Here is a 27771-nt window from a genome sequence, read left to right as displayed (position 1 = left end):
CTGGAGATCTTCTAGTCCAACCCCATTCTCACCTAGAGTCACCTAGAATATGTTGCTTGGGATTGTGTCCAGATTGCTTTTGAATATCTCTATGGAAGGAGACTCTACAACCTCTCTGGGCAACTTGTTCCAGTGCTCGATCACCCTTACAATAAAGAAGTTTTCCTCATGTTGAGACTGAGCTTCCTGTGTTTCATTTTGTGCCTGTTGCTTCTTGTCCTATCTCTGGTTATCACTGAGAAGAGTCCATTCCCATCCTCTTTACACTCTCTCTTCAGATACTTACACACGTTGATAAGATCTGCCCTCAGCCTTTTCTCCAGGCTGAATAGTTTCAGCTCAGTGGGAAGGAAGGAACCTAATTCAAAGTGATCATCTCTCTGATCACTGGAGAGAGAAAGGAGATGCTCTAGGATCTAAGATAAGTGCCTCTTTCTCTCCACTGAGGAATATTAAAGAACAAGTTAGAAGTAATAACTATGCCATTTGTTTTAAAATGATATCCAAAGACTTCATTGTGTTACATTATCATGTATTATACCCTCTTCTCTGTAATGACTGGTATCTTTAAAGAAATTAACCTGTCAAAATAGTCCTTATGAAGACCAATCTGTGGGTGAGGTCTGAATTTTCAGAATCTATGAAAAAAAAAATAGGTAACATTTGCATGCCAAGAGAGTACTTTTAAAATTTTTGGATGGAGAACAAAAGTGACTACTTTAGTAGTTAACATTTTAGACTTGACAAGGTATTCCAGTAGGAATGTGCTACAGCTGAAATTCCGTATACAGTGATTGTCATATAGCAGATACCTCCTGATTTTCCTTGTCATAATCCATGGGGCTGTGAAGATTAAAAGTTCAAAATATAATGATGAAGTAACTAAACTTCTGGAAAAAGATAAGGAATGTGAATTCTTTTTCTGAGTAGAAAAACAAGTCAACGTAGCCTTTAGTATGGAGCCACAAGTAATGTTTGCATGATAAGCACTGATGAGGTCGTTCTAAAGCATCACTGCCGCTTTAAGTTTTCAATTTCAATTGCCTATAAAGTATGGCATTAACTAAATATACTACACATCATAAAATGTGAACATCTTTTTAGATTGTGATTCAAGAAACCATCACCATTCAAGAAGGCACTTAAGCATGTGCTTAAGTGATTGGATTTGAACACGTCTGAAGTTAAACATGAGCCGAGATGGAGTTATATCTGCGCTTAAATGCATCTGTGAATTGCCATTTTAATTACATTTCCTTAAACCCAAGTACATCTGCTGAAATCACCTAAATTACTTTTGATTTACTCCTGTATAAATGACAACAGGATCTAATTCCGTTGATTCAACCTTCTTTTTTTTCAAAGTAGATCTCTAGTCATCAGAGAAGTTGCACCAGGGATAGAGCTAGGTCACAGCTGATTTCACTGTCATGGGGAAACTAGAGGAGAGGTTTTCTGGTGTTTTTTGAGTTTTTCTTTTTTCTTTTTTTTTCTTTTTTCTTTTCTTTTTTTTTTTTTTTTTTTTTTTTGTCATAGCCCTTAGGAAATATAAATACACTGTCACTTTTTGTAAGTCTCTACAGAATTCTTCAAGCATGCTTATGGGGGAAACGAAAGGTAAAACACTTATGAGAAACATCTTAGAGGAGAGCTCCTAGAAGAAAGATTAAAAAGGATTTTCAAGCACATTCAAAATGTTTGGGGTTTGTTTTATTTTACAGACCCCTGAGAATAAAATCGTTCAGTATATAGGTTGGCTACCAGAAGAATTTCTTCTTCTGTTGTTTAAGTATATTAGATTTAGCTTGCTTATGAAATGTTTGTTATGCTACATGTTCTTCTTTTGAGCCGATAGGGATTTTTCAACCTCGTTAAAATGTGCCACCTGTCAGAGACATATGTTATAAAATTATGATGACATAAATTTGTGTGTCTATGTTTTTCTTTAGAGGCCTACCAATACCTTGAAGTTTAAAGAAAGTATTATGTAAGTTTTCACTTTTACAGAACAGCTTGCTTAACCTTTTCTCAATTATTAATATATATAAATAAGATGAGCTTTCACTTATACTAAAGAGATAGTTACCCTTGTGACACCAACTGAGATAATATGGTTACTAATACAATACACTTCTCCCCTTCCACTTTCCAATCCAAAAATAGTGAACTTTTTGCTTGACCTCCCCTCAAAGCATCCAGTGTGGAATAAATGAAAAAAAAAAAAAAAAAAAAAAAAAATTTAGTCAAAAGCAGATATTCTCAATTGCACAAAAGGTTATCTTGTTATTAATATTGATATTGGGTTTTATGATATTCAACAGCTTGTATTATTTCACATTAAGGAAAATATTTTACTGGAAGCATGGGACTTGGGTCTTACAGGACCACAGGTGTGTGTTATTCCATAAATACATTATTTTGTTGCATTTATTTATTCTTCCACTAGCAATAAATAGCACTGTAGTTGCAATAAGGTGTTAGAAAACGTGATCCTACAGATTTAAATAGAGATGTTCCTGTTCAGATCAGCCAAACATCTGATTCAAAGATCTGATTTTCCTCTCGGCACAAGCTGGCAACAAAGAAATAGACTAAAGTGACAAATCATGGAATATTCTCTAGTAGTGGTGAATGATATTGGATGCAACTATCATAGAAGAGTCTACTATATAACCGCTCCCCTGTTGGAGAAATAACAGCATCCTCCACACATTTCCCACTCCCAGACATCACAGAATTAGTAAGGCTGGAAGGGACTTCTGGAGACCATCTAGTCCAACCTCCCAAAGATTTCCTGGTGCTGGTTCCACCAGGACTTGAACCCAGGACCTTCAGTATGTAAAGCAGATGTGATAACAACTACACCATCTCCCAGCTCTACTGTAAAGTGCTTTTTTTTTTTTTTTTTTTTTTTTTCCTTTCATACTTTAGTCTAGTTTAGAACTTTCTGGTTCCAGCTTCATTGACCACAGCTGTACATATGATTCAGTAACTGAAAAACTGAGTAAATGGAGTTTTGGAGACACTGAGGAATAAAAGTTCTTGATTTTTACCAAGTACGGTGGAGCTTCTACCTCATTACAAAGGAATTTATCTATTTACATTCTATCTCTTTTCTCCCAGCCTGCTTTGACTGTCTCAAAAACTCTATCAGCAAAACTCCACAGAACTGTTTTGATAGACAGCAGAAATCAAGAGAAATATTTTTGATGAAAATGGTAATCTGATAACAAGTGGGAAAAAAGAATTAAATACACATAGTACAGAAATACATAGAAAAAAGAGCCAAATACACATAGAAAAGAACGAACACACATAGTGAAACCCAAGTCATGACAGTGCTGGAGAAGGTCAGAGTGAGTAGATGTTTTTGGTATTGCACTGTTCCAAAAAAAGGCCCATCCAGTTCAGGTTACCAGTAGCCTAAGGGATGGGGAAAATACAGTGTTCCTCCATATACCTTCCACATGTAATGTGATATTCATTTTTAGATGCTGAAGCCTGGCTTCATCCCACCTAATTACAGGCAACTAAGAGGTGCCTACAATAGCTTTTGTTTACCTGAGGCTTTCTTATAATTCCTGAAGAGACACAAGTTCATAAGATCAGAAACGCATGGAGATGCCTCTTTCCCTTTGGCTATGGAGGGAGTATTAGGTGAATAGATATCTAAATTAGACACATCATCTAAGTGCTTAAAGTTAGGTGAGAGGAGCACGAGCCTCAGGATGTCTCAGGGGAATGTGTTGAAAAGGTGATATGACTGTGGGCTGAGGAAAGGGTCTATTTAAGAGGTAGTTCATGACAACTTTTGTCTTCAAAAAGCAAAGTTTGTAGCATGCTTTAAAAATAATAAAGTATGAGGCAAAGAGACTAGAATAGTATCTGAAAAGTATGTTCACCATGGAAAAGGTAGCATCTGGTTATGTCAAAATTTACCCTGGTAAATTAACTCCTTGTGCTATAATGGAGTATTTGTTTTAAGAGGTACTTTTCTGTGTGAATCATTGTCTAATCATTAATGGAGCCAGGTGCAACTGAGTTTAAAAATGAATGAAAGAGAAATGAGCTTATGACAGAAAGGAGAAACACACTTCTTGCAAAGGCTATGATGTCATGGTACTGCTGTGGTGCTTTTAGCCAGCCGGAGCTGTGCACATTGCTGTCATCAGGCCTTGAAGCACCTTCCAGCCATAGCCACTCCCCCATGGCCCAAGGACTGCAGGACAGATACTCATAGCAACAGGACTCAGAAATGACGATGACAGTGGTGCATTTTAAGCAAGGGGATACTTGTTATCAAGGTCTATGAGCTGGTTGAGGAGCTTGGAGTGTTTACTCCCTACTGTCATCCCCTTCTTCTCTCTAGCAGATGTCTCCATCTCTATCTATTCAAGCATCAATGACCAGCCCTTAATGATGCTCCATTCTGCTTTCCTATGGCCTAATTCTCTTGTTCTTTATGCAAGTTCCTTCTGCATTCTTTTTTATCATGTAAGGTTTAGCTTTCCTTGGTGATAATCCTCTGGGAATTGTACCCACTGGGGCTTCTCTCCTCTCCTATGTCCTCCTCATGAGTGAGTTTATTCCCTATGGTTATCTTCCTTCCCAGCTACTCCCTCTCTATTTCCTGTTGTCCTTCTGCCTGACTCAACACAATGGGTTCAGAGAATAAGATGATTATAATCTACTCTTTCAGAAGTTTTCACTCACTTTTGGTTACTCGCCTTGAAAAACCTCTACCTGTGATTTTCTCAAGGTGCCAAGAATCTAAAACTCATCCTGACTCAGTGGAGTTAAGGTAATTAACACCACCACAAGGATGAGAACAACACGTCTTTCATTATTTTTTGCTTTATTCAGCTATTCAAGAAATGCAAGGGTTCTTATTGTTGCTCCTGTGAAGGAGGTCACACCACATAATAGTCTCTTTTGTCATTCTGTCCTATAAAGAATTTTGCTTGGAAAATGCCAGAGTGTCAGCTACTTTCCTGTCTTCTCATGAAGAAAGAATCATTATGGTATCTCTTCGTAACACAAAGTAATATGACAATGGAACCTTTATAAAAAACCCAACTCTTATAAAACATAAAATAATCCTCTCCCACCCCCTCGGTGTGGAGTGTACATCCCTCCTGTGTTAGGAGACCTGCAGCACTAATCTGCCGAGGTTGTGGAATTCACTTGGTCTTATCATCCCAGAGAGCATGTTCTCACTTTGTCAAATCTCAGATTTAACTGTTGAAAATATGGCAGGCTTTCATAAATGATACGGCATATTTCATTCTATCCTCACAAATACAAACATATATTTATACCCTTACCACTATTTCAAGATCATTTTCCCACCTCATTGAATAGAGTAACTATATGCCAGTCTGATTAGCGAGTTTAATTTTTTCACATTTAGCTGCACTAAGTGTGTTAAGTTTATAGCAATTAGAGAGGAATCGCATCATTTTGCTCTCAAGCAGAGCTTAAGCTCAGGGATGCCTGGCCTATTATTCCCAGTGGTGACTTTTATAGTGAATTTAAAATATCAGTGAAAGATAGTTAAAGAAGAGGGGAGAGAGGAGAAGAGTTTTAATGGATGAACTCCTCTCTGTATTTTTTTGTATATGTCTATTTACCGACAGAGATTGCCTTCAGTTACAAGCGTACTACCCATTCAATTTTAAAGGTGAAGTCTTTTTCTGCTGTTTTTTCTTTTTTCTGGGTAACTTTCCAGTATTATGGTACAAAACTGAACCCATTAATACTTGGTAGTGATGCTGCCCTGGTTCAGATGTGGAGCAGTGCTGATGAACATACATGTATCTGTGAGCATGTCTTCTATGAAGCAACGGGCTCCATCTGGACTTTGTCCAGCACTGAAAGTAATGGTCAGGGAAAAATGCTTGGGCAAAACACCAGAGCTTGATTCATCCCACACTTCATCAGAATGTGTCTGATTTATGCTAGCTCTGCCACACACTTGTGTGCTACTTTAAACTGGAAATTTTAGCCTAATCAGGCTGGAAATTTTATGTCATTCATCAAGAGCATCAAAATTTAAAATGGGAAGGAGAGTATGCAAATATTGCTGCAGAATTTTGGATTTCAGTTCTGTATTATGATAATACTGAAATCTTTTGCTGAGTTTTATTTTTCTTTTCTTCATAATCTAACCCCATTTCATCATTTTTCTGGTTGCTAAGTAATTCAGATCAAAATTTGAAAAGTATCCACAGACAATTATCAAACGGTGCTCAAGGAAGCATTTAGAAAGCAAGGAAATGTGGTGATTACCCTCAGAACTGTATTGAGAGTTTTATCATCCTGCTTTCTTTTTATATTATCAGATGATATTTATTCTCCCTTACACGATGTTAGGCAAACGAAAAAGCCTACACTTATTGCAGTAATTACTAAAGTAAAAACCCAGAAAAGAAGCACAGGTTAAAATATGGAAGAAGGATGATGTCTTCATCCAAAGAGCGCATGGTTACACAGCTGGAGTGCAAATGCCATCACAAGCTCTGGGCCCTGGAAATGAAATTCCTCTGCCCTCACTGCTACTTCTAGGAGAGATGTCAAAACACAGGGAAGGTTGTTCCTCCACAGCAGATGAGTAGCAGGTTCCCTGTGTCCTCCTGAGACACTGGCATGGGATTCTTGTGCCTTGGAGCTGCCTGCTTCTCGCCACCAACTGTAGAAACAAGTCAGTGTGAGGAGTTCAGGCATATCCTTAGCATGCTATAACTGCTTTTCATGAAAAAGATCATTTCATGATTCTCCTGTCCTCTAGTGTCACCCAAAAGGCGTTAATTCATCACAGCAATTAAGTATGTGCTGAAAATTTTCTTCTTCAAGAGTGTTTTATTTATGTCACATTTAACACCAGTGTTAAATACTTTCATAGAGACGTTTCCTTGAATTATTGGTATATTGATGCAAAAACTGACTGAAGTTAATAGAATTTCTACCATCTTCCATTGACACTGAACTTTTTAAAAAATGAAAACATGAATTTCACCAATTTAGTTTTATAGCAGAAACTTTTTTTCAGTGCTGTTGGTGACTCAGCCCTCAAATTACCATATTTCAATATATGACCCAGTGTAATTAGGACAATATTTTTTTTAGCTGGTTGTTACTTTTATGTCGTATCTGAGTCTCCAGAACTACTAATTTATCTCTGCTGATGAGAATCTGCCTTCTTTTCTGTATTAAATGGATCATATATTGTAGCTGTTACTTGAAGCAGCACAGATTGGAAGACTGTGAACTGTTCTTTAGAGAGCTTTTTCCTGCCAATTCTCTGCATTTCTGCAATTGCAGATGTTTGTATTTTAAGACCCAGTTTGTTTCATGAGCTTTCTTTAGTGTTTTGATGCTTTCTTTGTGCTTGCAGAGAGCATATGGCCGTTTTTCAAAAGACCCAAAGGATGAAATTAATCCTTCCTAAATTTTGCCTTGTAGAATTTCTTGTCTAATCTGAATTACTTGTCCTCTCTCTTGGCTCCCTCTCTTGTCAACAGAGAGGGAGAAGAACACTGAAGAGGGGGTTCAAAGCTTTTTCATCTCCTACTTAGGATGAGAAAAAAACATTCCCTGGAAGCAGGGCTTTGTCTGTTGACTGTGGGTCCAGCCTAGGCAACTATCTCAAGCTAGTTGCCCAAGTTGTAAATGGCTAATGTTAGAGATGTATTATTTTGCAAGTTATCTTTACATGGCAAATCATATCCTCTTCTGCACAGGACTTGGGAAGACATCAGGGAAAACTTTATAAATTTTCTTTCTGGAGGGCTTGGCTCTCCCCGTTACAGACACACAAAGTTCAGAGAGGTCAAGCACGCGTGGAGGGGAGGGTAGGTGGGTAGAGAAAAAGCTCTCCAACATGAGGAGACAGAGAAGTGTCAGAGAAAGACAGTGGGAAGCAATACCATGGAGCTGTGCACAGAAGATGCCATGTAAGAGGTGACGGAGGTGGGAGGGCAGCGACAGACCCACCACATTCTGCCCTGGTGTTGCTGAACCAGCTCCAGCTGGTTGCTCTGGGGAGGTCAGATGCTGTTACAGAGCAGTTGTGCACTGGAGCCAGGGGGCAAAAATAAAATAAAAAGAGGTGAGAGATAGGAAGCTACACTATCCTCTTCACTGCCTTCACTCAAGACCACAGAAAAATAATTTGGAACCACAAGTAGTTTAGTAATTTTCAGCTCCAGTACAGTAGCAGAGCTTTGGCAGTGGAGGGGTAAAGTTCCTGTCTTTCCTGGATCACAAGTTCATTTGATTTATGCCTTGATTTACAGATTTTCAGTCCAATAGGAGAGAAGCACCCAATGGCTTCATCTGCAGAGTCAGGCCAGTCGATTTCATTACCTTATAAAAAATGTATTGATACAAAACTTCTCCCTAACACTCATACCAGCATCTGTGTGGATGCAAAATATCATGCAAATTAGGTAATTAACTAGGTTTTGTTCATTAATAGATAAATCAGAGCAATAAGAGTCTCCTAAATAGCAGCTATGCATTTCTCCAAAAATAGGACATTGAATGCAATTATTTTTATTAGGTTTTTTGTTTCACAGAGCGTAAAAAGGAATTAGAGCTATGTTTGTTACTATTAAAGAATCCCCCTAGCCTCTTTATTTCATTCGACTAAGAAGAGTCAGCAATGTTGCTACTGTAATTCATTAATTATTAGACTCAATCTGATTCGTAAGTCAAAGATACTCACTTTTAGTTTGTTCCTAGTGATACTAAAAAGTATGTTCAAAGAACAGAAAATTAAAGTTGAGATTATATTTAAATACTCAGGTGAGCAGAAACTCAATAAGCTGAGCAGACGATAAACTACAGATTAACATGTTATGAATGTTCTGTTTAAAACAAATTAGGAAGAATGAATTGCACCTTTTGAGAGTATGCCCTTCCGTGGAACCAACATGCCAAAGGAAAACTCTCCAATATTTTTTGAGTATCAGTCTTCCTTCTCCTGCAAGGAGATAGCGCTCACCACCGTAGTATCAGATCACTTCAGAAGTTATCAGTTATACATTCATGGCTGCACACTTAATTACACAACAACTGCTTTTAGAAGGTAATAGTATCTCAATTATGCTGCACTTGTAAAGTTGTTTCTGTATAACTATATTTTAGACTAAAACACTTTTGTTACTAGTTCTGTGCCACAAACTGTGCTTATTAAGCATGAAACAAATAGAGAAGGAAATCAATAACTCCATCATGCAGAAGAACCGTCAGTTCTGTGAAAAATGGGTATGAAAAGTATCTCAAAGTTAATTGCCGTATATCTATGTTATCATCTCCTTATAACCACAGTGTAATTATAGTAGCTGTTTCTGAGAATAAAAAACTTATGCATTTTCTTCCCTCAGAGCAGAAATTCATTGTATAGAAAGGCAATAAAAATATTTTAACTAACATAAAGACACTTTAGTAATTAAAATTCACCAGAGCTGGCAAATGATTCAGAATGTGGTTGCTTCTTTTGAGGTGTTTTTTCCTTTTCTTTCTTTGTTTCTTTCTCTCTCTCTTTCTCTCTTTTTCTCTCTCTCTCTTTCTCTCTCTCTCTTTTTTTTTTCCTTACCTGAACCTCAGCCTGAGTCTCTTTGCCAGCAGACCTTTCCCATCCAAGGACACCCTTTAATCTAAATTATTTCTCCCCACATTTTCTCCCTACTAGATGAATGCTCCATTTTCATGCAAGAAAGTGTTATTGGCAGAGGAGCATAAAGCTGCTTACGGTTGCTTGTTCTATTCCAGGCTTGCTTCTCAGACCAAAAGAATGCATAGTCAGTAAATTTCCAAGGTTTAACCTTCTTACCTACTAAATCAAACATTTTTAAAGAAGAAAATCTGGTTTTAATTAATCTGTATTTAAGTGGAAAGTTCGGAGCTTTTGCTTTCTAACTACATTGCAATGCGTGAGGAAGCAGGATAAAGCCTTATCACAAGCCTTGCAAGCAGGGTGCTGCAGCCACTTAGAGAAAAGGTGTGGGGCTCCTCCCGGAACAACTGCACAGCCAAGCAACAGCCATGTCAATCTGCCTCCTGGTGTTTCCTGGGGAGGCAGTGCTTTTTTGTGTGAAAGCGCTGTGTATTAAGGAGGAATACAAGAAATCAATAGGATTCTGGTAACCATGAAAGTATGTAGCTGAGCCTCATCCTGCTTGTGCCTCTGGATGCACTTACTTCAGAGATGTAAAGATGTACTAGTTCTCTTGCAAAGAGATTGATGCTCAGGCCATACCTCTCACTTTTAATATATCTCATTCCTATAAGCTCTCATATTTAGCTGTGAAATGTCATAACACAAAACTACTGATAAGATTTTTATATGATTTCCCTACTCATGTGTGTGAGTATATATTCTTTCAGTGCTGTCTCCTCGGGACATTGCTCATCATATAGCCCAGTCAAGGTTAATTATGCTGTGACTTTAGCTAGATACTTGAACAGACTGGTGCTGATATCAGCGAGGGATTATTATTATTATTTTCTATTGCTGCTGCTACTTCACTTGTGAAGCCGATGCCTGTAGCAATTCTGCTGGCACTATGGCTGATACTCATTTATTTTTTTCATTGAGCAATAGAGTTTTCCTCTTTCATCCTTATCAGCCAGCTTCTAGTAGGTCAAATGTATTTCCAGTAAAGCTCTGACCTTCCCCAATATCATTATGGATCTCCTAAGACGATATGGTTATTCTTACTTGCTTGTAACTCTTTTGGTAGGCATGTTTGGGGGCAGATCAGCAGGTGAGCATGCCTCCTCCTTTTCCCATCATCTTTAAATGCTAATTTGCATTTGAATGGACGTCTCAGAGTGAATAGCACAAGCATGTATAGCTTTAGCATGATTTTCAGTCCTCTTGAGAGGATCTTGGTGGCTGCTTGCGGTCAAAACGTGGAGTGAGCAGCTGTACCTCAGTGGTGGAATGCACTTCCACCACTACAGGAAGACCCTCCTTAGCCAAAGTGCTAGCGGCCAAGTTCCAACTGAATTCAGTTGCATTTATCAGAAATAAATAATTGGTAGTGAGCTAAAGTATTTTAATCACAAAATAGTACAGTGGATTGTTCTCTTCTCTTTTCACATGGGTAGGAAGCCCCTGTCACATTTCCAAGCACATATCTGGCCTCCTCCATGGTCACTCCCCACCCTTCTTTTATAGCAGATGGATGGTGTCATCCAACAGATAGACCATACACATAAGACAAAGAAGGGCTGTGTTAAATTTTGAAACCCAGGTTGGATCTGTGACATTGGTCAAATCCTTCTCTTTTCCCATCTCTCTGTTTCTCTAGTGTGCTTATGTTGTAGGGCCTTCCGGGCCTGTGCTGGAATGGGTCTCACACTACGGGGCCATGCTGATACCTCACCATGCAACCAGCGCAGGCATAATAAAAGCAGAAGCCGACAGCATATCTGTTTCAAGAAATCCCAGTCAAACTAATTTCTGAGGCAATTCCACTGACTTTGATAAACTGTACCGTTAATTCAGTCATGACAGGGAGGGAGGGAGACAAGGGTTTGATTTTTGTCATTGTTGTATTGATTTATTGAGAAGGGTTTTGAGAAGGGGGGAAGATTCATGGAGAGTCAAGTAGCAGAGTCCCTTTCTGACAAATAACACACATTATGTCTCAGTACAAAACTAATAATATCTTTTTTCTCACAGAAAAATACAAACACCTTGTAGGCAAGCATCCAAAAGTAACTGGTTCAACAAGCTCTCCTTTTTCATAATGTACTTCTCTGCTCACATCAGGACCAAACTAACAAGTTCCTCCTGAGCCAGACATTACAGAGCAGAAAGGGCAGGGACGGGTGGGGTCCTCCTGTGGAGGAGAGTTGCATAACCTAGAGCTCCTCAGAACTCACTCCGGTCCATAGAGGTCCCTGCTGCAGGCATTTGACTGTCTTGGGAGAAGAGGAGGGTAAGTAAAACCTAGGGGGCAAATTCTGCCTGAAGGAGCACAAGTGGACACCACTTAAGCAACTAGCAACACTGCTTCTGTAGCCCATGGCAAAATTTCACCCATTAAAATCCAATTAAAGCACAGATAAACAACATAGTCAAGGTCATTTTACCAACTGCAGTCCTCTAAAGGACAAAGAGATAATCTAAGATCATGTAGGAATTGTTGTAAGCTGAATCTCCCCTAACCAGCCAGGTCTTTCAGTGGTCTGTGGCAGTGTCCCACAGCAGTACTGTGCTTCTCCAGGTCCTGGGGACTGGAGGGGAGGGCTCTTCTTTTTGAAGAGTATCAATATTATAAAGGAATGATTTTAATTGTTCGTTGTCCCTTGGTGATCTAGACGTGTAGATAAAGCTCATATGGCTCTCAATAACTTTATACTAATCCAGATACTGACAAGGGTCAGTTAGGATGTGCTGACTATAGTGGTTCACCAGGAGCTACAAAATCCAACCAGGGACTTGGAAAGATCTGAGCAATTCTCTCATGCTGCTTCGTGATGCTTTTGGCTGCCTAGATATCGGTGCCTGTTTTAGGTCAACTATAACTGTTTAGGTTCCAACTACATTTCTAGAATGCAGTGCCAGTTTGTCTATTTTTTCCAGAAACTGTGTATTTGCTTTCTTTTCAGGAACTCAAAGAGAAAAGTAGATATTTCTCTGTACATTTTTGGATACCAAGACTTGTACATGAGCTGGATGCTATGCCTCTGAGCCACATTATCTTTCTCTAAGCTGTAAAGTCTGCATGCTAGCATTTTTCCTTTACAAACTTGGGACTCCTCCAAATATGTGGCTCTGGATTTTCAAAGAGTTTTCAGAGAATTTGCATTCCAAATTTCATTAAAAATTAGTAGAGCTAAAGAATCTAGTATGATCAAAAACATATGAAATGGATTCATATGAGAGATGTATAAACAGCCGGGACCTCACAAGCCTGATGGATGAAAGGATTATAAAATCATGAATGATATGGAGAAGCTCTACAGGGAAGAACTCTTTCACTGTCTCTTCCAATACAAGAGCCAAGGTCATCAGTGAACTTAACAGGCAATGGAATTAAAACAAACCTAAGGAGGTAACTCTTCATTCAACGTGGTTTTAAGCAATGGAACTTCTAGGAGTGCTGGGGTTGCTACAAGTTTACGTGGCAAAAAAGCAGCTGGACAAAACCCTTAAGAGAAAAATCTATTAAGAGCTGCTAACTACAAAGACATCATCTTTAGTTTCCTGAGCCATTGTACACTTACCCTTTCCTGCTCTTCTTTCCAAGCCATTTGTTATTTACCATTGCTAGAGATAGGATACTCAATTTGATGAAGCCTTGGCTTGACCTCATAGAGTCATTCTTAGCTTCTTTACACTTATGACAGGAGAAATCACCCTCGAGTTTAGAATAGATGCCCAAATTTTAGAAGATTAAAGTTAGATGAGGTGATACTTCCTCATTCAGATTCAGGTTTAAGAAATCTTAAAATCCTGACTTTGCAGTCACAAGAAGTTGGATTCAATGATCTAGGACTTCCTTTCAGTTCCATCACTCCATTACTACACATACTGAACTCAGTACAGGGGTCTGGAGCTAAAACTTACAATCTTGAAACATATCACCTTTATTTTGTCACATAAATTTGAATCAAGTCTTCTCTATGTGAAAAAAAGAAAAAAAAAAGAGGAAAAAAAGTCCATTCCTAATGACTTCTGCTTAACCTTGCTAATAAGGGAACTCCAGCATGAACTATGTTCTCCACTTGCCCATTCAAATGATCAGTGAATCAGTGACCCCTTACACACATTATTAAGGGAAAAGTCATGGAAGAACCTGATATGCAGGTTTTTTGACAGTTTTAATGATGCTTTTGCTTTTCCATACCAGTGGCAGGTCAAATAACTCCTTTCTAAGGGTAAAAAAAAAAAAAAAAAAAAAAAAAAAAAAAAAAACGAGCCTTGCAATCTGTTCCCATAAAAGACAATAAATATATCACTGACCACTGACTAAGGAAACTAAAGATACCTCTATCTTATTAAAGAAACATTGAATAAATTCCAAGGAAAGATTATCAACAGCTAACAGATAAAGTTTCATAAGGAATGCATCGTTGGTGTGTGTTTTGCAACACAGTGTCAGATCCCCAGGGAAATGGTACACAGTCATGAAAGAGTTGAGTAGAAGAGGTCATAAAAGGCAAGCCAAGGTCTCCTGAAGCACAGAAAATATTTTTGCATTTTAATGTTGACAAAATATTTTTTTCCAGAATTAACTTTTGAATAAAACTCTCCAGTGGATGTGATTTAATTATTGTGAAAGCTTTTACTTTTTCTTTTTTCTTAAATATAAGAAATGGGAATTAACACTTTTGTGTCATTTTACATCTTATTCTATGTTTGTGCATGCATCCATGTTCGTCTGTCTGTCCTTGGCCACAGATAACATATCCTGATCACTTTCAAAAGTTGCGAACAGAGCAGAAGAGATTTTAGTCACAATTTCTTCTTACAATTTTTCGGGGAATTAGACCATAAATAGATTCTATCACTTTGCCTTTAGGGAAAAAGTAGGTATATTAGAGGTCAAAATCCACATAAGGGCTCTTCTGGAATGTGCTTCATGAGCTGCAGTGTTCAGAATTTGACTTCAAATGATCTAAGAAAGAGGAAGAACATTTCTATCTATGATTTGTAAAGCCTTCCATCCCTCAATATCCAACCAAGGTTATTGCTTTAAAAGCAGGCTAGCTACACAATAAAACTCTTACTGTTCCTTAGCTCTGATGGGAGAGACACTGAAAGCTCACACAGCAATTACCTTCACAAAAGGCACTGAGCTGTACCCTTGCAGAGAGCCAAGGACTGGAGCAGTCCAACAGCTCCTTCTTCTGAAAATGGTTCTTGAAGCTCACGGACAGTGTGAGCGGAGGGATTTTTGTACTGTTTTTTGCCTAATATATTCCACTTTTGTACAGCCCCAGTATAACACTCTTTGGTAATGCTTTCAGTAGTGGGCTAACATCTCTCGTGTGAGGTCTTCTCTCTTTCAGCTGCTCCCAGGAGAAGAATGAGCATTTAAAGGAGGTTTGATTTTGTTGTTCACATACTTTCCTTTTACTGTGGTATCTACACTGAGCACAAACAGCTTTTTTTTTTTCCTTTCTTTCTTTTTTCCCCAGGGCTCTCAGTCTAGTTTCACAAGCTTTAAATTACTTTAACGAAAAACTTTTGTGCTAGACTGCCTTAAAAGTTACTGCAGAAGGACAAGAGGTTCCATGCTCTGTGTTCAGTATGCACAACACCTCTTTGCCTTCTGCTTCTGCAGCTCTGTATCCTCCCTTGAAAATTGTATTTCTCAACAGTAATAGTAAAAGTATCAACTAAAAACTAAAGAAACACAAGACTTCACTCGTTAGAGTTTCACAGGGTGTGCCGTAATCTCTTGCTCCATCTCTTCATAAAGCAATGCAAGTGCTCCCTCTAGTTAACTTACCTGCAGTTTCTGAATTAATGGAAAATTTGCAAAGTTATCATTTTATACTAATAGTACTAATTGGTTTAATGGCTAAGCTATCAAAGTAGTTCCCTCTATATACATATCAATGACAGTTGAATCTACAACACCAGAAAAAGCTATAGCACTTAAAATCTTTGTTGCTGATTTGCATTTGAATGTGAGTTACGATGTCTATGTTAGGCAGGTCTAAGAGTCATATCAAACTGTTAGAAAGTGCTTGGATTTCAAAAATCCAAAAATCTTCCTTCAATCATAGCATTCTCTACTGCTAAAATAACACAGATCGCAGCAGGAAATGCAATGACCACATGCCAGGACATAGTTGCATGCTCAAGGTACATGGAATGATTGTCTAACCATGTTATGTGGTCACTTCATTCACTAGTGAAATTCAGCCATCTCTGGGGAAAGAACAGCGCTGTTTAACTGAGCACCACCTGCGTAGTATTTGGAACCAGGCAGTGCTTATGAATATCGTATCTAACCTGCACAGCTGGGGGAATTTGAAAAAGATAGCAGTGCAATTATGCACACTGGAATTCAGCCGAGGCTCAGGACAGTATATCCAACCATGCAGAACAAAAATTAAAGAGCATCTTTAGTGACCTGAAGCTGCAAAGGCCTGAAGTTTTCAGCTTGTTCAGTTGGTGGTGCTACCGGCAGCTCCATGCCTACACCTTTCACTGGCACAACTCTCACCACCTCTTTGAGCATCCAGAATAGCACGTTCTTCCTCGTCTTACAATTAGCCAGGTGTGGATGAATCACCAAATGCGTGGTTCACCACATCCAGCACGATTACTGTGTAGAAAGTCACAGCTGCAATATCTGAGTATATCTCTGTCTGAAGGCCAGTAACACACAGTTATGCCAGTGATATGGAAGACACCGGTTGAATAACACAAGTTGCTGTTATTACTTGAGTCACTCATGGATGACGAGCAAAGAGGCAGGAGCCAGTGTGGCTTCAGTGTGCAATATGTTACTGCAGGCAGTTATTCCACCAGAGACTAGAAATTCCTTCATGGGAAAGAAATGGAGAGAAAGAAAGGACTGGAAATGGAATAAAACTGAATTATTACAACTGTGACTGACTAGTGATTGTACAGAGGAGACTGTATAAAAGATAGGATAGCCAGTAAAGTCTTTTTACTGTTGTTTTTGCCTCTGCAATAGACTTTTAAAGTTTTTAATACTGTGCAGTTTGTGCCATTAAAGTTGAATATGGTAGACAAATATTGATTTCTAACATTTGGCAAACAGTTCATTGAGTTCTGTATCCTGTTCCTGGTTCTTTAGGGGTAAATAATCAAACTGCAAGAGGGCAGCAATGGGAAAACTCCACAAGTGAATTTTCTTCGTGTCCATTTTCTAACTGGGCTTGCGAATGTGGTCATTAAATTTTATACTTCTTCCTTACTATTAGCTTTTAATGTTGCAATTGGATTCATAACAATTTAAAAAACTTCAACCTTTACTGAATCAGGTTGAATCTGTGGCCGCAAACTTACCCTACACCAGTGAGTTCCACAGGCTAATTGTACATAAAATATATTCCAAGAGAAAGTAAATGCATTTGCTGCCTTTTGTTTTCACTGGAAGAAACAGAAGCATAACTTTGGATTTTCCTGTAAAAGCACAAAGTAATCAAGAAGAGCAGACTGTGTGGTTGACAGAATGCAGGATCATTCATTCTTTGCTTCCTCAGGTAGTAGAGCCCACCTCTCCTTCCCAGCAGAAGGAAAAGGCCAGTATAATACAGCAACTTTCCTCCACACGCCAAGGACATGCTCTTCCAAGGCTCAGCCCATCCCATATCTGCTCTTAGCTGCAGATCTGTAGTGCTCCAGCTGTGATCAGAAGTTACAAGCCACCATCCATCTATCAATCTGGTGGATTTAACAAGAAAGTATGAACTAGAGTAAAAGATATACAGAAAAAGATCTGGTAGGAAATGATATCCGAGATGAGGTATGCACAGCCCTACACATAAAATATCCTAAAAGTATCTGCAAATACATAAAGAGACACTGTAAAAAATTACACTCCAAAGTCAGGCTAGACAGACTCTGAAGTTATAGGCATAAGCTGCAGCAAGGAAAATATTAAGAAATATCTTTATAAATGTATGGCCATTTAAGCACTGGAATAAGCTGTCAAGGCAGGTTATAGAATTGCCAGCAATGGTGCTATTCAAGGCTGAATTTGACATTGCCCTATTAGGGATGATATACATGGAGCTAAATAATTTCTGCCATGATGCAGCTCCTTTCCAGCCCAAATGAGCCAAACGTAAATGTGATGTTCATTGATACATACTAAGTACAAGGAACGAAACTCCTGCTAAATGAGATCAACACACGGAAAAGGTGTATCCAATAAAGAACCTTAAATAAGCCAGACATCAGAATGAGCATTGCCATGAAACAGTATAAAAATGAAAGTGAGGTGAGTTCAGACAATTGTGTAAGATTTTTGAAAAGGAAATATCCTTTACTTTCTGCAAAGAATATTTTTATTGATTAAGAGTATTAAATATATTTTCAAGTGTGAAAGAAAACTGTGCCTTTTAGCCTTGGATTTTTTTACTGAAAATATGCATTCTTCCTTAATCAGATCCACTTTTTCAAAGGACCTGCAGAAATGCTCATAGTTAATTTGGAAGCAGCTCAAATGACAGCTACCAGTCTGTTAGCTGCAGATGGAGAGCTGAAGAAGCTGTTTTAACTAAAAAAAAAAAAAAAAAAAAAAAAAAAAAAAGGCATTTGGAGACCTCACCTTGGACAAAGGGATTAATTCAATTCTCATTGGAGTCAGTAGGAAGGAGTGTATAGTTGGCCATTGTCAAACAGCAAACCCATACAATATCTTCTGCATTTCTTCTGTCATTATAGGGGACCTCAGAGCACACTGCAAACTGGTATCAGCGCTGTATGCTTGGATAATGGTCCAAGGACAAATGCTTAGACCTGAGCTGGGCCACCAAATCACTGAGCAAGAGACCTGAAGATCCACCTCCTGGGGTGGAGTAACTGTGCTGAGGACCTCTGAGTTGGTAAGAGGAAAAAGAACTTTCCCTTTAGGCTCCAGAGGAAAAGAGCTAGTCTACAATCTGTATGTCAAGTCAGTTTGTGTATATATGCTATACATGTATAGTTTAAGTGTATAACTTTATTGCTGAAGTCTAAGCAGTCAACCTAGGCTCCTCTTTTGGATCTTGTATAGAGGAAGATAGATGTCTGCAGAGACTAACTCGCCTCATCTACATGTTCTCAGTGGTGGTCCAAATGACTATGGAGATGCCTATTTCTCTCCATTGATTATGAAGTAAATTCAGGTTATATCAATTCAGTTGCAGAAACATTTGAGACAGCTGCAGTCAGGTGATATAAACCCTGCTCTTGGACCTAAGGCAGGTTGTGCAGTTCCTGTTCCTCTCTGCACGGGGTGGGAATGTCCAAAGGACCTGAGTGCGATACCCTCATCTTTCCTCCATACGAGGATAGGAGCTGTAGCTCAAACAGCCAGGAGATGATGATGTAACATGAAATTCATATGGGATTTGCTTTCCTGATACATCAAAAGGACAAAAACAAAGTCACAGTTTCCTCTTGGAATATTATTTCTAAGTTGCAGCTGTAATGAGAAAGTCCATTGCTTGAAGCAAAGGTTAGGAATAATGTGATACTTTGAGTACAGGTAACATACAGCTAGCATGCACGTTAGCCCTCAAATTTGTCTTCTGGGATTAAAAAAAAAATAATACTTTCATCATCTGTACTAGAACATTTTTTTTTCTGTAATTTCCCCTGACATCACTACTAACGATAATAACAGGACATCTCAAATTTACTTTGAGGTGATCACCTGCCATTATTTCAACAACTGCTAGAGTTGTCATCTTAAAGATGTTAGATGACTGAAATAGTCTAAAATAACGATAACTGCCTGAAGTCTGTCTGCTTTGTCTTGCCTCCTCCTTCCATCTAAAAAACTGAGTCGGTGGAAGGAATGATGAAGAATCTTAACAAAAAAATCTGCACCATAGGTAAAATCTTTGCCATCCGTTTTGTACTCTCACATCAGGCATGGGGTTATTATGAGAAACAGTTAGTCTATTGCTTGCTAAAGATTTTGCACCTCTCCACAACACTGTTACTAACAGAATTATTACTGATGCCAGTAGTAGTTATAATATTACGGTGCATTGTGAAGTATCCATGGAGCTTAATGTAATCGAAATGCTAAATGAAAAATAGACTCTCCCATGAAGATCTCACAGTCTTCGTAGACTGGACGTACAAAAAGCAGGAAGTATTTATTTCATCCAGTCATTGTTAATCCAGCCTTCTAAGAAATAAGTATACTTTGTAATACATAACTAGGTAACTACATAACTCCATGTAACTACGTAACTACATAACATACTGCATAACTAGTCTAGTTACATTGTAGTTACATTTTTAACTATAATGAGATCTCTATAACGTCTATAAACTCTATAATGAGATGCTTCATTGATTGCTCAAGAATAATTATGGTATAAAATTACTTAAATATACCTGCATTTTAAAAGTATACAGTTGGATCCCCAGCTGAGTTAAATCACCATCTCTCTGATGATATCAGTCTGGTTCCTGAGTGTTAAAAAGCAAATCATGGGAGCAATAATACCTCAATTATGTAGTTAACCTTCTCGTTATATTAATTAGTGATGATTAGACAAGGGAAATCATAATTGTGTCACATACATAACATCCCTTTGAAATTGTATTGTGAATTCAAACACAAAAGGCAGATGTGAACACCTAACTACGTACATTTCTCAGGTCCAGAAAAAATCAGAAACTCAATGGTTTGACTCTCTATCTCTTATCTAAAACACTTCTAATTGGGATAGCTCTGCTGGTGTCAAATTTGCAGAAGAAATTGCAGTTGGTAACTGTCCCAGAAGAGGAATCATCAGTAGATACAAGGTAAGTCTTCCCCAAATTCACACAGCAATTAATAAAACATGACTTTTTAAAGTCAAAAAACAAACAAAAATCTAGATCTAATTGTAACTCACCATGCATTAAACTGATTTTTTCAATAGAGCCCTTTTAGTGAAAGGGTACTGATGATAATGCATATATTTAAATCACATATCACTTCCCATCACAAAAAGTATTATAACATTATTTCAAGGAGCTCAGATCCGTCCATTACTTCTAGAAGGACTTTGAGTTTCAGGAGGAGGAAGCCATGAAACTAAAGCAGCACTTTCTCTTTAGCTCAGCACAGTTCATTTATTTGTTTGACTACCATGTGAACAGCTAAACGTTTGTACCTCCTGCTGTTTGCTGGAGATCCTGAGTTTGCCCTCAATGATGCCAAAAAGGCAACAGTGGACACTTTGCTGGGGAAACTGGGTTTCTGGAGGTAGCTGTTTTAGAAGAGGGAGCATAATGGACTCTGGCCAAGGAGGATTTTCCACCATTATCCTCATGCCTAACTTGAGGCTAAAGTTTCTCCCATTCAAGAATAAAGAGAAGAAAGGGACAGTCAGAGCCAAGGCTCTTCCCCTAGAATTCCTGAGTGCTGGTGCTTTATCTCAGCAGACCATTCCCTCACTGCAGGACTACCATAAATAATTAATGTCCAAATTTGCAAAAATATTAAATATTTGATTTCTATATTGGCATCTAACATCTATTGAGACCCACAGGAGCTCTTCACCTAAAGGAATTGTGTATCTAATATGTAGTTTGTACAAGTATTCCTGTCATGCTGATGGCAATATCCTCCTGTGCAGGAAAAAGGTCAAGTGCAGATGAACATCATGGAATTTCCTTTCACTCTTTCCTTTAAAAAAGAAATTCAGAAGAAACTGCATATTTAAAAATATATATATAGAGATATGTATATATTTTTAATGGATATTTTGTAGATGTCATACTGGGACAGCCCAAAGTCAGGAGCAGCCAGAATTAAGATTGCCTGTGCATCCTGGACGGCACAGCACTTGCTTGCACTTTGTGGCTGTTGCTCGTGCAATTGTCTGCTTTGCTTTTTATCGAATCTTTATTGTTTGATGCTGGAAGGCTGATTTGTAAATCTGGCATCTGTAATTCTGGGAAACTCTACCTCATGGACTTTTAATGGACATGTTCATTTATATTAACATAATTATTGTTCAGCTTTATTATTTGCTGTGAGAGCCTGCTAGCGCTCCCACGTGCAACATGGACCATGGGTTGTGTGGAGCTCCCCAGAGTTAACAGTCTTGAGAGGCTTCAGTGGATCCAAGTCTGTGGAAACCCAGGGGAGTCTTTCCTGGATTCGGCCTGCTTAACTGTAATTAATAGGCAATACAGGAGGAACAGATAGGGAGAGAAAGGTGACAGCAAAATCTGATGAGAAAATTAATACTTAGAAGAAGTAAAAGGACTGGCAGGCCCTGTTCTCTGGTATTGCCCATCAGCTCCAGGCAATCTGCTTGGGACATCGCTGAGATTTCATAGTGTTACATCTAAGTTGTTGGATCTGCTGCCAACAGCTTGTGGAGTAAACCAGGCTTTATAGAAAACCATCACGCAAGGACCAATTTTGTGAGGTCCTGGGCAGTCCAACGCACCAGTAGCTGGCTTTATTATTTAAAGAACTAAAAGCACATGGCACTTTGTAGCGTGTAACCCAACATGACTTTGGTAACTCATACTTCCTGTCTTTTAGTTTATCAAGCTTTAAAGCTGTTGCATTGTTATTTACCAACAGCAGTTCCTAGGAACAATAAGCTGTTGTCTAACGATATTTCCAGATCAGTTTGAGATTCCTGGATGAAATTTCTGTAAAGGGCTACTTAAATGTTTTCTTTTTTTAATGTGAAGCAAGCTCAATATGCTGTTACGGAAGCAATCCTTGCAAGTATGTCACTTGAAGAGAGTGTTCTTTTTCTTTTGCTGTAGGCAGTTGCTATGACAAGAGTGACAACAGAAAACACCACAGGAAGTTATAAACATTACTTTTTCTAGCTAGCTTACTCAGAAAACCAGCTCCTAAATTTCCACCATCCTAAATGGGAAACTGAGTCACTCTGCTTTCAGAAATTCATACTCCTAACTACTTCTTGTGACAGCAGTCTATAGTCAAATTGAAGGAAATGAAACTACTGTTTCAGTTGATGCACTCAGGACCTACGAATATGACGTTTTATAGTCTATTCGAAGACAAATTTTATGTGCAGGCACTGTTTGGGGCTCCCTGTGAGAGATGAATCTGGGATCTGTAAAGCAAAATGTGTGGGCCACCAATCTCTACAGCCATCTGAAAATGAACATCAGCAGAGGAACAAGCAATTGAGGGAAGTGGCTTTTTGGCACTTCAGCATTTTGTGCTTTTACTTCAACTTGCTTCACAAGCAAGGCAGTGCCACATGGGCCTGCTTTTGGACACAAGCCTCCTGAAACCCAGCAGTAAAGGTTGCCAGAATCTGGCAGCAAGCGTGAGTGAGCTTCATCTTTCTCCTTCTCTCCATCCTGCCATGCAGAACTCTTTTTCCTGTGCCTACACCCCTCATTCAGTTGGGAACCCATCCTGATCACAGCGCTGCATGTCTTGCTGAGGTCCTTTGCTTGCCCTTCCCAGCACCTTCCTGTGAGCAAAGCCTGGAAAAGGTCTTCCACTTCACTGTGGTGCTGTGCATGGTGTCTGAAGAGCCAGACACACTTGCCTTCCCATCAAAAAGTTTCTCTCTCTGATGTAAGCAGTAGAGGAGCCTCAGATGCTCAATCTGCACTAATAAACAAAGCAGTGTCAGGGCCCATTCCCTGGACCTGAAGCCAACAGGCATGGTCTGGCCATATCCATACAGCTAAACTCCCCCTTTTCCCCAAACAGGTGCTGCATCCAAACCACATCATCTCAGCTAACCAGTGTGTTCCTGGGATAGGTGTGGAGGAGTGAGAGCTGGCAGAGGCCAAACTGTGCCAGGGACCACTGTCACAATTTAAGAGTGCGGATGAGCAAATGAGAGGCTCCAACACTGTTTTGTTAATTATTAGTACGAATGAGGCTGAGCCAGCCATTCAATTCTTTGGAGTCTTCTGCCTCAGTCTTCCCTTCTGGAATTTGGCCCATCAGCTCCTTCCCACCAAGCTATCTTGTCCAGCTGCTCCAGACACCCTGGATGCCAGACCTACGAGATGGATGCACAGACAGAGGATGGAGAAAATAGAAGGCAGAGAGTTGGGCAGGTGCAGGCCTGTAGGACTTTTCTGGAGATGAGGAACAAGCAAATGTGTTATTTGGGGGTACAGTTTTTTTTGTCTTAATAAAATTGTAGGAGCCTCCTCCAAACCTTGGCTCTAGTTTGCAGCTTTGCATATTTATCTGTCTCTCACTGTAGCACAGGACTGAGTATAGGTACAACAAAAAACGAGTGGAGATCAAGAAATTATCTGAAAAGAGGAGGAGAACTGGGTCCAGATGATTTCTAGCCATAAAAAAGCCAGTATGAAGGTTTTGGGGTCTGGGCTGCCTTGCAGAAATTTTGCATAGTGGGTCATCACTGCTGTTCAGATTCATGATATGGTGAAATTATGACCAACAGGGACGCGATTGCACAGAACAATGTTCCTTCAGCAAGCCTTTGGGGGCACATTTTCCTCTTTCCTTTCAACACACCTTCCTAACAAACTAATTAACCACACAAACATGTTAAATGTGCTGGAACAGCAACAAGAACAAAAAGAGTGAAAACAATTCTCCTGCTAAAGGAATTGGATTGTATGTTTGTTCTTCAGCTGCACCTTCTCCTGTCCTGGTGTAACAAAAGCAAATCTCTGCAGCTGATCTCAGAATTCACAAACCGAGGGATTAGGCACTACAGATACTGACAGGCCCCTTTGCTTACAGCCTTGCAAACACCACCACTATAATCTCCTCTGTGAGATAAAGTCCATCAATCTTGTTCTTACACAAAACCATTCTGCTCTCTCCTCTCATGCAGAACTGGAAGAGAAGCCCTCATCAGGAAGGATGCTAAAACCTTTCCTTTCCTTCCTCGTCTCCCTCCTGTTCTAACTGACTCTTTCAGCTGGCATGCCATCAGAACCAGGTTAACACATATCCATTTTCTATGCTGAGCTGACTAGTTTTCAATAACAATTTCTCCTTCATTTTGTAACAGAAATCAGTAAAACTGCCCCTCTCACATTGGCCGAAGTTTCACCAACGTCATTCGCTCTTCATTGTTGCTACTGCTTTATTTTGCTTTCCTCCCCCACCCCCTTTTCTTTTTTCTTTTTTTTTTTTTTTTTTTTTTTTTTTGGCAAGGCACAGATCAATTTAACAAGATGAAAACAACTTAGACTTTCACTCAAGGTAAAATCTGCACTTTATAACCCAGGATGTAATTTACAATCCTGTCATTAAGCTCAGTTAATCCTATTATTATGAAGATAAATAATTACCCATAGCGAAGAAAGGGATTCCCAACAGAGTAGAATTATATTTTCCATCAGTAATGAAAAATATCCCTGCCGCAGTGACACTGGAAATACAGATAGTGAGTACTCCCAAGAGTCCCAGGAAAGGTTTGCTACGTAGGCAGTCCTTCATGGAGCTCGAGAGGGTAGCAGTCAGGAGAATCAGCATCAGGCTCACCAAAATCTTGCCCCTGGCCAAGAGACTGGTCTTGTGGAAGTCCTTCCAGAGGCTAAAGGACGCTAGGGAGTAGAGCTGCAGATCTTGGTGATCCAGCTGCATCTTGTGCATCAGTTTACAGAATTCACTCTCCCATCTCTCCCCAATGAGGTCCTGGGTGACAGAGCCATACGTTTGGAGGTAGTAAGTGATTTGGATGGCTCTAGCTGATTTGACTCTCTGGTCCTTGCTGTTTGGCACTTCCATGACCCCTCCGAGCTGGTGGCCAATAAAACTGCTCCTTCCATCCTGGGAGGGAAAGTAAAAAGATGAGCATGTGGTTATCCTGCAAAAGATGTGTTACAGTGATACTGTTTGACTCTACTTTTCTTTCCGGTACATGCTGAGAGCGTGATTCAAAGGCCACTGCAGTCAATAGGAGTCTTGCCATTCACTTCAGTGGGCTTTGGTTTGCATTCCTGTTCCCTCTCTTTCTCTCTTTCTTATTCATTATAGACTCATCTGCAGCTCTGTGCTGCAGTTCAGGGACTGCCCAGATACTCATGGCAGACCCAGATGTTCAGAGACTGAAATGTTGCGTGCAAGCTCCTCACCCGGGGGAGGGGTTCGCTTTTCCGCATTTTAACTGTGACAGACAACAACGAATCTCCAATTACTGAAGTGCAAAACATTTGAGAAGAAAGTCAATTTATGGAACACTTGTGATTTCCTGGCACTCTGCAGCTGCTTTTTGAAAAAAAAACAATTTTACAGAATTTTTTTTTTAACAGAAAAAAAGGCACCAATTCCAACCTTGGTACGCAGATGTACATATAGATGGATCCACAACATTTAATACAGCTACTGTAGCTCTAGAAAAATGCAGTTAAATTGGACTTTTTGAACAGTTTATTTGATGAATTTCTATCACGGGAAAAGATAAGAATCTATTCTAGTCCTCAATTCAGCTCAGATTTTTCTGTACAAAATTCTCAAGAACATAAACCTTACTCTGGTCTCCCTTATTTCAGTATGCTAGGACAGAGTGGTAAACTCCATGAAAATCTGCTGAAGATGCATTAGATGCACTCAGGATCTGCACCAATGTATTTACAGGACCTGACCACTTTCTGTAGAAATATCTAATCCTGATCAAATGTTTTGTTTCTTGTTCGGCAAAAAAGTTTAATAGGATTTTTTTTTAAGGAATTGGTTTTTCTAGTGCTCTAGAATAATTGCAGTCTGCCCCTATCAAGTTAGGAGATCAAACCCCAGATGTAAGTTAAGTAAGAAGACTCAACAGATTGGATAAAAATATCCTAGTACAAGTAATTTCTTTGATCAAAAAACTTTAAAACCAGGGATTAAATGTCTACTTTAAACCAAATAACAGACCTTCACTTCTTTTTCCGTGAATAGGATTAAAAATTTTCAGTTTTCTTTCCTTTTGTATTTAAAAAAATCATAACAAGTCAGTTAATATATAAAATACCTTTCAGGCATGAGTCACATGAGATGATATTAGTCTCTGTCTGGAGATATTATGGGAATGAGCTAACTGACAGCTTGAATTTGGGAAACACTCTGTCCTACACATACACATGGAAGCACTCATCTGCAAAAAGCCAGAAGCATTTGGAGGAGACACTTTCAACTTCTTTCATGACCAACATTAACCATTTCTAGAAAACACTTGTGTGGCATGCAGGTCACCACCTGGAATTCCCAGGCCTGTGCTATGCAGAAGGTCAGACCTTATGTTCATAATGATTTCCTATTCTTACGAAAAATCAATGAAGCAAAGTACCAGACTGTATGAAACATAAATGTCTTCTGAGATGTCTGCTCTTTGAGTAATAAATATCAGAATCTGAGAGACAATTCTCAAGATGTTTTATATACTCACCTTGTCTTGTCTCTAGTATGTAAAGGAGGTAATCCTCTCACAGAAAAATATCTAACTGCTTGCTTTCATGGCAAGAACTTGCACTGTTTTCAGCATTAGCTTGCCACAATCCAGGGAATATGATGAAATGATTTTCAGAAGCTCATTTTTTCTGTATTCCCAGTTGTTATTTCCCATTGAAATAATGGCTTCTGGCAAGATGTCCTGGCATAAGCTGAGATAAAAGGTGATTTGCAGTCTAATGCCAGCTTCTCAAATCACCTGAAGCCTCATTACGAATGTCATATAAGCAGAGACAGCTGGCACGTAGGGGCAGCTGGTGCTGTTTGGGTCCAAAAATCCTAATTTCTAGCGTATCATGTTAGAATCCTATTTTGACTCATTATTTCTAGGTTTTCTAAGGAGGGTCATACCTAACACACACACTCACAAGAAGTATGTTTCAAAGCTGGTAATTAAGGCTTGCACAATGTAGCCCCAGTTTGTATCAGATGCAAGTTCACAGTTAAAAATCCCCTTTGGCATTGCTTCAAAATTTTAGGGAGAAGTATCATGTTTCCCCAGTATATATGCGGTGTTGATATTCAAATGTTTTTAGCCACTGCAGGACACTGTAGCAACACAGCTCTCGTCTGAGACAACGGACTGCAATTCAGACACCACTGATTCACTATGCAGCATGCACCACAAGGTTACTGGAAACTTTGTGATGGCCATCTGCCTTCCTCTGTGAACGGTGCACCA

At 39.1% G+C, this 27771-nt stretch overlaps 1 protein-coding gene across 2 annotated transcripts in view; it reads right to left on the bottom strand.

Moving 5' to 3' along the window:
• PTCHD4 (patched domain containing 4) overlaps positions 1–27771 on the bottom strand; it is an 82962-nt gene that overhangs the window by 32475 nt on the left and 22716 nt on the right. For both annotated transcript variants that reach the window (XM_062571196.1, XM_062571197.1), the window contains exon 2: positions 24950–25430. In XM_062571196.1, the coding sequence (XP_062427180.1) occupies positions 24950–25430 (481 nt within the window). The remainder of the gene's footprint in view (positions 1–24949; positions 25431–27771) is intronic.

The sequence above is a fragment of the Rhea pennata genome, chromosome 3 (genome assembly GCF_028389875.1).
Source record: "Rhea pennata isolate bPtePen1 chromosome 3, bPtePen1.pri, whole genome shotgun sequence".
Taxonomy (NCBI): Eukaryota; Metazoa; Chordata; class Aves; order Rheiformes; family Rheidae; genus Rhea; species Rhea pennata.
Note: the sequence above shows the minus strand (reverse complement) of the source record. Positions and strands in the feature narration are given on the sequence as shown.